This window comes from Nothobranchius furzeri, chromosome 16 (genome assembly GCF_043380555.1).
Source record: "Nothobranchius furzeri strain GRZ-AD chromosome 16, NfurGRZ-RIMD1, whole genome shotgun sequence".
Taxonomy (NCBI): domain Eukaryota; kingdom Metazoa; phylum Chordata; class Actinopteri; order Cyprinodontiformes; family Nothobranchiidae; genus Nothobranchius; species Nothobranchius furzeri.
Genome location: NC_091756.1, coordinates 21,243,590 through 21,255,533, shown reverse-complemented (window position 1 = coordinate 21,255,533; position 11,944 = coordinate 21,243,590). Strand labels below are relative to the sequence as shown.

The window sequence follows — 11,944 nt, the reverse complement described above, 5'->3', positions numbered from 1 at the left end:
GTAGCTGGACACCGTGGCCTCTTACATCAGCTCTTGCTCCATGGTCGGAGATAAGCGGGACATTAGCTACATGCTAACCCAAAGTTAACTGAGTTTTTCCAGGCTGTTTTCAGCAAAAAAAAAATAAAAATAAATAAGCGGTAGAGCGACTCCAAAGTAAAGGCACCTCCGCCCTGTTTAGTAACGAAATCAGAACTAGGTGAGCTGACCAAGGTCATCGGGCTTTGTTGGTCCACCGTGCTGAAATATCTGTCGTTGATATTCCCTTCTCTGGGAGCCAGAGATCAGGGAGAAATGAGCTACATACTAACTAAGGGAGTTTTCCTGGCCGTTTTCAGTGAGAAAAATGCAGTTCAGTGTCTCAAAAGTGAAGCAGCATCAACAAAAAGAGCTGCGGTGTTTCTGTGGTCTTCCTCAGAGGCCTTTCTTCGGAGCTAGCGCTGAAGTTACGTGGATGCTCATTAATTATTCAGATATTTAAGAATTTAATTCCACTTGAACAAAAAAGTTACAAAAAATCTCCCCCCCACCCCCCCCCCCACCCCCGAGTTGTCATGAACGTCAACTAGATCTTTTGAACCTAAAATGGGCTTTTGAACCAGACTGTAAACATGTTTATTTCTGCTGTGAAATGGGCATTTTTAAAATGGGAGTGAATGAGGACTGGTTCACTTCTGCTGCCAGACCCTAGTGGATGAGGGTAGAACTGCAATTTTTGCCACTTCCTTGTTGGCTTCATATTTGCTGCAGAATTAAGGGGCTTGGTGAGGACAGACTACTGTGAGGAGCACACAGCACAATCAGTGAGAGAGAAGGAAGCACTGTGCTTCTTGTCTCCACTCAAGCAACACTGCTCACAGCCGTCGTTTTTTACTTACTTAGGAAGGGCACCACTGACTTCTCCACGTGTCTTTTGCTCCGCCCACACGCTCTGAAACATCTGAGTTCTTGAGAAGGCTGCATGGACAAAATCTGGCTGTGGGACATCGCAAATAAAATAAAATAAAACACACCCTTAGATTAGCATCACCAATCTTTACAAATGAAACAACCATCTAATGGACTAGGACAACACAGGCATTGTGGTAATGGAAAGCAACAGTTACAAAAAATGGATAAGGGAGGCTCTAAAAATGAGGGGAAAAAGGTACATCTACAGTTAACAGAGACGAGGGGGCTTATTCACTCATCAAAACCACAACATCTAGCGCATGAGGGTGTTGTTATCATAGCACATATTGGCTTTCCGTGAATTAAGGAAGCAAAAAACACTATTTGCCTCCACTTCTGCTCAACTTCAGCTCGCAGATCAAAACTCGATACCTTTAGAGGAGGCAGTCATAAACAACTAAATTCTGATGTAATTTCTTAGATTAAATTTACAAATCAACCTTGGACAAAACATTAACCTGCGGCTTTTATGACTTCTTGAGTTTCACAAAACCAAGGATTGGTGAAGTTTTTCGAGATGGAAATCCATTCTTCCAAGGATAAACAACAAGAAAAACCTTTGATCCCCAAACTGGGTCTGATGTAATTCCACTCATGGTTGAAAAAGACCAGTTGCAATCAGAACTGGCTCTCTTCTAGAATCTCCTCCATTGTCTCTCCAAGCGTCATCTCACCATCGCTGCTAGAAAGACTCTTCCTGGTGAGAAATTCAAGCCCTGCCGCATCGCATCCCTTCAGCCCCTGTCCTTTCATTTCCCCAATCACCCTACCTTCACCGTGCACCGCCACTTGAAGAAGACCGGGGTGCGATGTCAAAGTGCCACCAGAGTTGTAAGAGTCACGTTGCCGAGATTCCCTTGCATGTTGTCCACAAGACTGTTTCCACAGGTTCTTGACATGAACTCCCCGAAAACAGCCTTGGCCCTTGAAGTGGTTGGTGAACAAAAAAAGTTGCCAGTGCTTTTTTAGTTCAGCTTGGACCTACATGGAGATATGCATTTCACTATTAAAGTTTGTAGCTCATTTTACTTATTATCAATGGTTTGACAGACATTTTCATATGCTGCAAATCTATAATATTGTTTATTTTAATAGTCACCTTGTTTTAAGTGCATTTTAGGTTTAATGATGGCTTCAGTAGAAAAGTTAATCTAAGTTTTTACGTCAAGAAATTACTCAACCTCTCAAACTAAGCCTAATTTTAATTTGTCTTTGTCAAAAAAAGTTCTACACAAAGAACCTCATAGTTTGCTTAAAATCCAGAATTTTTACTTGACATCCCTAAACGTTATTAATTACTATGAATGTAAGTAAATTATACCTCTCCGTTAGCAAAACAGTACAGCACGGCAACCAGGAATCCCTGAAAAGAAACAACAAACGTTAGACTTACGATGAGGCTTTTGAATATGTGGTGAATGATTACGACTCATAGACAGAGGTGGGCTAATATTTCTTTGGCCCACATGAGAGAAAGGAAATTACATTGAGAGTCGAGCCACTAAATTCTGCACAGAATTAAATATATTATTACATGCTATTACTACTAAAAATCAGTAAATGGAATCATTTTAACAAGCTAGTGTTTCTATTGGAAAGGAAGAGCTCATTGTTATTTTTCAGTTGTCTTTATAAAAATTGTGAAGAACACGTGTCAGCCAGTGCAAACGGTTTTACTTCTAATTTACTGACTTTGTTACTCATTAACCTCATTTTGAACTGCTCCTGCCACCTACTAGGTAGAACATGTAACGTATGGTCATCGCAAGTGATTAGGCAATGAAAAAGTGAGGTTACCATACAAAAGTATAATTTTTTCAATCAAACTTCCAAAAACAATGGTAATTAAATTGAAGCATTAAACATTTTTACCCTTTGCAATAAAACATATTAGGGATGACCACAAATCCTCCAAAACACAATTTGAGTGTCATATAATGTTGGAAGAATGTTCTTGGCTTTTTAAGGTGTCGCAATGTTCCCAAATTATATAGCGTGACACATATCAAAACATCGGGCGGGTTGCATGAGATTGGTGCATTACTCTTGCCTTGGCATTCCCAGTTCCACCATATTTTGACGAGAAGATAGCTGCTGTCTTAGCTTGTCCGCAATCATTAGACAAGATAGCTTTTTTCTAAGGTGTCTTAGACTGAAAACATGACATCTTGATTTGCTGGGGGGTGGAGTCACCGGTTGTTTCAGATCTTTCTGCCTTGCTGCGTGCAGCCATTTGCAAAATTCAATCTTGTGATTTAGTGTTTGATGCTTTAACTCCATGCAGCATTGTTGTGGGGCTAACATGCTGCTTTTTAAATGCCCTATACAAATACATTTGGTATGGTATGGTGTGGATTTTACCAGAATATCCTGGAACAGACAAATCTTGAAACGGAGGCATTTGGAGTCAGTCATCCATGTTTTTGTAAGGTTATGAAGTTCATTATTTTCAGCTCCACACAGCTGCCCCCTGTGCACAATAACACCGTGTAGAAAAACCAAGGTTGGGTGTTCCTCAGACTGTTTACATTCCAGGAGAAGAGTCCGAAGGAGAAGAAGAAGCTTTACTTAATCAAAGTACTTTATTTGTGATTAAAATTATTAAGCAAAACAGATGTTGATCAGCAATAATCAAGTGAATGATCTGTGAAATAAATATGTCATGAGTTATGTTTAATGAAACCAGGACAACTGCACAGACAGACTGACCCTCATCTCCATAGAAACGCATGACACATTGTTCCAACCAATCAGAGCTTTCGGCTGCCGCAGGAGAATCTGGTGTTGACTTCAAGTGTCCAATCCACTTTACTACAACTTATCAACAATTCAGAGATATAAAACAAGGCAACGCCATTTTAAGTCAGTTCCATTTTGACTTCAGTTCTATTCACCGTCATCCTAAAGATAAGCACAGACTGGCCAGATGTGTTTCGTCTTTAAACTAAGAACTGTGAAGCTGGAGATTTTCGTCGTTTAACAACCAGACGACATCCTTTTCAAAATAAGAGCACCTGCTGACGCGCCGCCGAACGGTACCGGGGTCGACCCTCCAGACGGGCTTTGAAACGTTGTGACCGCTGCACCGACAGCTCCAGCGTACACCCGAGGTTCTTGGACCTGGCATTTCCTGATCTACCTGGGAGACCCCCACTGGGTACGTACACGGCAAAATAGCGGCTCATGTCATCACTTTATAAGCCTCGTGATATCTAGTCATAACAAAGACTACCAGATTCAATTACATCAGCCTAGAGAGTCTGAACCAGACACACACACACACACACACACGCACCAACACAACATCCGAATCCATTTTCATCCATCACAGAGTTAGTCCTGGTAGATTGTTTAGAATTTATAATTCAGAAATTAAAGATTCTCAAACGATCCCATCTCTCTCTCTTTTCTTGTCTCAAAGTCAATACAGAGTGTTTAATTAAACTCCCTGATGATAAAAACAGCCTATTCTTCTGTTTATAAAAAGTGAACTACCTACAGTGTATTAAAATACAACTTTAGATAGTTACATCACTTCAATTCCGTTACATTTTCATTACCTCTCGCCTGGATTATGCAAACACCCTCCTAGTGGGTGCTCTGGTCTCTGCCCTGCATTGGCTGCAGGTCGTCCAGAACGCTGCTGCCAGGTTCTTGACAAATACGCACAGACGGAGCCATATTACCCCTGTCCTGGCTCCCTGTCATTTTCCGAGTACAGTTTAAGTTATTGACTTTTGTATTTAAAGCACTCGACGACCTGGCACCCCGCTATCTCTCTGACGTGAGAGAGATAAAGAAACCACCCTTCGTCACAATTTTTGACAGGTCTATTGTTCTTTGACCTTTATGCCCTTTCCCCCAAACCACCTTACGTCAAACTTGACAGGTGTATTGTTTTATTACCTTTTGTGATATGGCCTTTAATGACCCCATATGTCAAGAAATGAATTGATGACTGTTGTGTAATGACCCATGAAACTATTGACTGTAGTCCCCTTCTGTCAAGATGTATATTGATGATCTGCTTTGATGTATTCAATCTGCACTACTTCACGTCAAGTTAGGATTGATAACTCTTTTGTGTTAGGATACCTCACCCCACAGTTCCCACAGCCCCTCCCTTTCATATGTAATACTCCACATCCCTCCCTCCAACCCTGCTTGCCTCTTTAAAAGCTCTGATCCATTTCAGCGGATAGACTGAGAACGTATCAGAATGGTGAAAGGCCGAAGAAATACCTCTAAGAAAATGGTGAAGCAAGAGGAGGTGGAAAAAGTGTCTACAACCGATGCTTCAACCTCTACTCGAGAGGAGAGGGAGGTGAAAGAGGAGAGTGTGCACACGCCGTTGGCGCTATCACAGACCTTGCTCTGTGAAAAATGCATAGCGATCCATCAGCTGCCTGCAGGGGGTGGTGCTCCCTGCAAGTCTACATTCTACATGTATAGAGTTCGGCTTCCTCCTTTTGGCGGTAAAGAGTTCTTGGAGCAAATATGGCCGCTGGAACCTTACGGCTATACCGGTAGTTGGGTACCGGTTCAGCTATGACACTAAGGAGCTGTGTCTAATCCATGATTTGGCTGAGGACGAACCTCTCAAGCCATATTTATCACATTCAGCAGTTCTCTCCTACAATGACTGGGCAGTGCTCAACCTCGCAGTTCCACGCAGGGTGTACAAAGATGATCGTGAGAGACCTCGTCCGGCTGTAAAACGCAACAAGCCGCAAGCTCTTCCCTCGCTGGATGAAATCCAGAATGCCGTGATAGCTTTCAGCGCTTCATGGGAGGGGCTGGAGGATGCGGATGGGCAGTGGATTTTTACGGTCTCGGTCCGGGAGAGAGGATCAGAGCTCTTATGTGTGCTGGAAAATGTGCATGCTGAATGCGGTATTTACCGCCTTTTACAGGTTGTACCTTTCGAGGCCTGGTGTGAGAAAATAGATGAAGTGGCGGATCGTATCACTTAACTTTTTCGAACCAGCCGCTGCTGGAAAGACATTCTGACAGTGCGAAAAAAGCTGTAATTCTAAGCCCCGCCTCAGGAGGAGGTGGAGGAGGAGCGGTGGTCGCATCGTCACCCCCCATCACTAGTTATAAAGAGCTTTCAACTTGAAACCCTTTCATCCCAGACGATCTAGCGCATCGGCATGATGGGTTTCTACACTCAGTCAACCCTTGATGAGCTTTGGACCCCGGACAGCTTTTCCCCGCAACCAAGCTGGATGCTAGCTGCTTCATCACCACCAAGATACAACGGCAGTCCACAGCCCACGCTGCAGCCACCACCATCATGCTTTCTGGAGGATAACTTACCACGACTTCCCACAATCATGGAGGTTCCGGAGACCGTCTTTGCAAACGTACCATTCAGACCCTGGATCAACGAGACTCCAGCGAGTCCTGATACTCCGCAACCTTCAGTGACATCAATCCCTGACCCGCCACCAGCTTCGCCTCAACATATTCGGGAGGACGGTGTGCAACAGCAGCAGCAGCAAACCCTCGACATCCAGAGCACCGGTGAGGAGCCTCTACGTCTGCCGGACTGGGTGTTTTCAGAAGACACGGTGGACTGAGTGAAGATGGGTCTTCTTCACTTGGTCAACATGGCGATCAAAGCTCTCCTACCTACAATCTGCCACGGATGCAAGACCGATCACCCCAGTCAGCGGCAACACAGATGTCTTTACGTAGATGAAAATGAATTATTTTACGAATTTCACTTTTCTGACATTATCAGCAGAGTTTTAACACCTAAGCTGATTCCGGCTCTTCAAAGTTTTCTCAGTCTGCATGGCTTCCAGCTGGACGCTGGTATCCTGTTCACCATGGCTGTGATGCAGCTGCATGGATTCAGGGCTGTGATGCCTATTCACAAAGACATTTTTCCGGTGTGCCTTACCAAAGCTGACCTGGATGCACAGGCTGCGGTGGTGTTTCTAGTAGTTAACCATTAGATTCTATTCATTACATTTGACTAGGCCTCACAGCTGTTTGTTACAGTATGATTAGATTTTATATTTGATTAGACAGCATGGTTGTTTTTTACAGTGTGAATAGATTTTATCCCTTATAGATTGTATGGCTGTTTTTTACAGTATGATTAGATTTTATATTTGATTAGACCGCATGGTTGTTTTTACAGTGTGAATAGATTTTATTCCTTATATCTGACTAGATTGTACGGCTGTTTTTTACTGTATGAATAGATTTTATTCCTTATATATGACTAGCTTTATTGTCACATGTGTAAAATTTATGAAATGAAAAGAAATAATGAGAATGAATATGTATCATTTTTTCAAGCATTCATCAGAGATGGATGAGGTAATGAAAAAGGTTTATTTTTCACCAAAACATCATGGTAGTTACAGTGGTGTGGAAAGATTTAGAACCGGTTTACAACGAGAGATTGAGTAGAAAGTTTAATTGGATAAGGCTCGTGATTTTCTCTCAGAACAAGATGCTTACACACTCCACAAACCTGTAAGAGTTCATTTTCCAAGAAATAAGGTTTTTGTCTCAGGGCCACTAAAGCAGTTTCAGGCTGTCTTATGCGACATGCAGGCCTTGTCAAAATCAAACGACGGTTTTAATTACTTCTTAACTATCATAGATGTATTTTCAAAGAAAGCCTATGTACGAGCCCTGAAAAATAAATCGGGGAAAGATGTTACAGAAGCTTTTGCTTCAGTTTTGAAAGACAGTGGTATACCTAAAAAACTACAGACAGATGCTCGTAAAGAATTTTTTAATAAGAAATTTGATGCCAGGGGCGGCGTTAGGCCCGGCTACTTGGGCTGAAGCCCCGGATCTTTCATGATAAGCCCCGGATCTAAATCGCGGAAGTAACATGCAGTACCAAAGTCACACAGAGAGGGCGCAGCTGGCAGTAGTTTGTAAAGTCCCATTTAGTCGTCACACACACAGGTGTGTGGTGAAATTTATTCTCCGATTTTGACCCATCCCCTGAGTTGCAGACACGCCGCGCTCGGGAACTATTTGGTGGTTTAATCCCCCAATCCAATGCTGAGTGTCAAGCAGGGAGGCATTGGGTCCCATTTTTCTCAAAATCTTTGGTATGACCCAACCAGGAGTCGAACCCCTGATCTCCCGATCTCAGGGCAGACACTCTACCACTAGGCTACTTAGTCAGTATACAGTTTACCTGAGACTGAAGAGAAGGCCTTCAGCAGCTGGCTTCTGCAGTCTCTGAAACGCATGAGTGAAGATGGATATAAGGACGTTTTTTTAGACCAAAAGTATCACGACAGAACCCCAGCTCTGATGAGACTGGTGTTGACTCAGGTTTGTGAGTCTTATTTGAAAATATTTGTTGTGCTGCTGGTTTGCCTAAAGTTAGCTTACTATCAGGTAAAGTTGTTGGAGAAAGAAAGGGAATATTCACTATCATCTCACACTAAACACTAACAGGAACAATACTCTGCCCTGAATATGCTGAATATGTAGCTTCAGATTAAACATTATGTGGTACAAGACAAATATATATGATGTTGACTAGTGCGTGTCACGTGTGTGCGCGCATGCGTGTGTGTGCGCGTGCGCGCATGCGTGTGTGTGCGCGCGCGTGTGTGTTAAGCCCCGGATCTTCTTCAGTCCTAAATCCGCCCCTGTTTGATGCCCTCATGAAGAAACACGGCTTTGACACAGCTAGCAGCTTAAAGGCCAGCTTTGTGGAGAGATTTAACAGGACTCTAAAAGGTAGAATGTGGCGATATTTCACAGCAAAAAACACCCATCTCTACATGGACGTGATCCAAGATTTAGTACAAGGTTATAATCATAGCTACCACTCCTCCATCAAAATGGCCCCCTCTGAAGTAAACATGGAAAATCAAAGGCAGGTGTTTCGCAACCTTTACGGAGCCACCTCACTGAAGCCTGCAAAGAAAATGAAGTTTAACAGGGGTGACGTGAAAATTTCAGAACTCAGAGGTGCTTTTGATTAAAAAAAACATGAGCAGAGTTTTACACATGAATTGTTCACAGTGGATGGGTGTCTTCATCGATCGCCACCGGTTTATAAACTCAAAAATTTTGATGTAAAACGCCGGGCATTCCGAGAAGAGCGACAAGTTTTTGTGAAGTGGGTCGGCTGGCCCCAAAAATCTTCCAGTTGGATTAAAGCCTCAGACCTACATGACGTTTAAAAAGAGAGACAATAAATAAATAAAAATAAAAATGGATCTGAGGCAGGAGGAGGGTTTTTATATGACATTGCCCTGCAACGCCAGTGCTGACGTATTTAAAAATAATACAATGTCCAGTTACAGAACCGATCTCGCGCGTCACATCAGTCTGAAAGGCAGGTGGCTAGTAGGGCTAACAGAAATCACCTACACCCACTCCTGGTTTAATTTACCAAACGAGAGCGCTTTTATCGAATGGCGAAGAATCGCCAATTTTCTCACAATGCGATGTGATCCTTGGCATTCGCCTGATTTCTCAATCCAGCGCGACGCATCCCTACCACGTAATTATTGAAACTCTGCTGAACTATTCGGAAGAAAGTTTGACATCTCAGTTCAGCTCCGGCTTATTTTTCAAAGGCATGGCAGGCGCGCATGATTCCATCGTTATAAATAATGGGCCCAATAGAGGTCTTAATCAGCGAGCGATTTTTACAGAAAACTCCAGAGAGGTGGACCTGATAGGGTCCCTGCATTCTGATATATTTTTCTGTGAAAGATTTCTTTTAAACTTGGTTGATCTCAGAATTAAGCTGACAAGAGCCAGCGATGCTTTCTGCCTAATGGGGGCGCGTGACTCCACCTACAAGCTGAAACAGTTGGGGGCATCGCTTTATGTGACAAAAGTTAATATTTTGCCCACCGAACGTTTGGGTCACAAATCTGCTTTACTAAAAGTAAACGCCTTGTATCCTGTTTCATGCGTTACCGTCAAAACATACTCGATTCCAAAAAATTCGAGGATATGTAATCTGGAGAACCTCTTTCTCTGAGCTATCCCTAAATATATAGTACTGGGATTAGTGGATCATGAAGCTTATACTGGGTGCCGCAACCTTTCTCCGTTTAATCTTGGCCACATGAATGTGGAAAATCTTGCGCTGTCCAGAGACGGCAAACAGATCCCATCAAAAGCATTCCAGCCGACTTTTGATCAAACAACATCCGTCAGAGAATTTTAAAATCTGTTTACAGCCACCTCCAGACATTTTAACGATTTGCCTCCTGCGGTAAACAGGACAGGTTATCAACATGGCTATACGTTGTTTGCCTTCAATCTGAACTCTGCGGATGACATAGAGGCTTTGTCTCCTGTTGCTAATGGCAACTTGAGAATGGAAATGCGCTTCAGCGCTCCGCTGAGAGAGACGGCTACACTCATTGTTATGCATGCTACGAATCCATTCTCGAGATAAACTCAGAGAGGTGCTGGCTGAATATTATTGATGGATAATCATGAACTGCACAGAATATTATCGAGCCTGCTGGGAGTTCTTTTTTCGGGCGTGTTTGCCTCTGATCAGCTGTCTACAATCCCTAAAAACATTCAGCTCCCGGCCTATTTTGTGGTAAACACCCACCCGGCTCATTAACCTGGTGAACATTGGTTAGCATTAGCTGTGGAGCAAGATGGCCTCGGGACATTTTTCGATTCTTACCAGAGTTTGAATATTACCCAAAAACCATCCTGAATTTTCTAAAAGAACGGTGCTCAGAAATACATGGTCAGGATGACCAGCTGCAGAGTTTGACATTCGACCGCTGCGGATATCACTGTGTATTATTCCTGTGTAAGCAGGGTTTCTCTCAAACAAATTCTGTCTAAATATCATAAAAATGTATAGATGAATGATGCTATGGTTTATAATATTTTTTTATAAATACAGAAATTGTATAAAATTTCATGATTTCTATTTTACACAGATGAATTGTACTCTCAAAATGTTTAAAGAATGTTACGGACTGTGAATTTTGTTTTGAATAAACTTTTTATTGAACAAACAAAAAGTTGAGCATGTGATTCATTTAAGGGGAAAGGCAGACCCATTTCTTCAAAGCGGGTTGATCGCTCCAACTTGTAGATAAAATCATCTCTCTCTTTTGTCTCTTCTTTAAAATACTGGCCATTTCCTGGCCAGGCAGTTGCTTCTTCTTTTTTTCACCCGCTGCCGTAAGTAACCCCCTTCGCTCCTGAGTTGCGTAATCCGCTGATGCGCTAGTGGGTTTGTCCTAAGTGTACATTTTTCTCCACCAGAGTATTTAGGAAATTAATCCACTCCATTGATTCTCTTTGTTGTTTTTTAATGAGTTGGTGATGTTTTTAACCAAGTCAAGGATGTGAGATCCTTTCTGCACACCGCCTTCATATATAAATTCACCCCTTGGTCCCCAATTAAATTGTGTCATCTTCAGCAGGTAGTCTGCATTTCTCCTGCTGCGTGCCGACAAATTCTTCAGCACGTCTCGAATGACAGCTTCAGGTTGATCAGCTGGCACAGCAGCAGCAGCAGCTGATTCAGAGTTCTGTTCAGTGGGGGGGACAATCTGTAAATCGTCTAGTAATCCGGCTCTTGCCAGAGCGAGATAACGCTGTAGCAGTGCGTTGCATTTCTTAATTTTCTCATACGGCGTTAGTCCCGTCTCCTGCATAATTTCATATCCGCGTCAAGAACCTCGTTTAAAGACCCACTTCTACGATGTGGCTTTTAGACAGTGACTCGTTTTATTGTGTTATTGTTTTAATGCGTTCTTAGTATTCCTCATGTTTTATCTGCTTTTGATAGGTATTTTTATCTTCTGTTTAAGTTGCTTAGATTGGTTGTGTTTTGGTTTAGCATGTGCAGCACTTTGGGCAGCTCCCATGCTGCGTTTTAAATGTTGTCGTTGTCTTCCTCCACTTATCCGGGTCCGGGTCGCGGGGGCAGCATCCCAACTAGGGAGCTCCAGACCGTCCTCTCCCCGGCCACCTCCACCAGCTCCTCCGGCAGGACCCCAAG

The 11,944-nt window shown here is 42.9% G+C and overlaps 1 protein-coding gene across 3 annotated transcripts in view; it reads right to left on the bottom strand.

Annotated features, from left to right (window-relative positions):
• Positions 1 to 547: 547 nt before the first annotated feature.
• Positions 548 to 11,944, bottom strand: part of LOC129163014 (glucagon-like peptide 2 receptor) — a 33,370-nt gene continuing 21,973 nt past the window's right edge. The window contains exons 12-14 of one of the 3 annotated variants that reach the window (XM_070545478.1): positions 2,273 to 2,314; positions 1,722 to 1,932; positions 548 to 976 (exon numbers count right to left, since the gene is read on the bottom strand). In XM_070545478.1, the coding sequence (XP_070401579.1) occupies positions 879 to 976; positions 1,722 to 1,932; positions 2,273 to 2,314 (351 nt within the window). In that variant the 3' untranslated portion in view covers positions 548 to 878. Of the gene's footprint in view, positions 1,933 to 2,272; positions 2,315 to 11,944 lie in introns of all 3 variants that reach the window. The other 2 variants (XM_054739860.2, XM_054739859.2) reach the window with 2 other exon arrangements.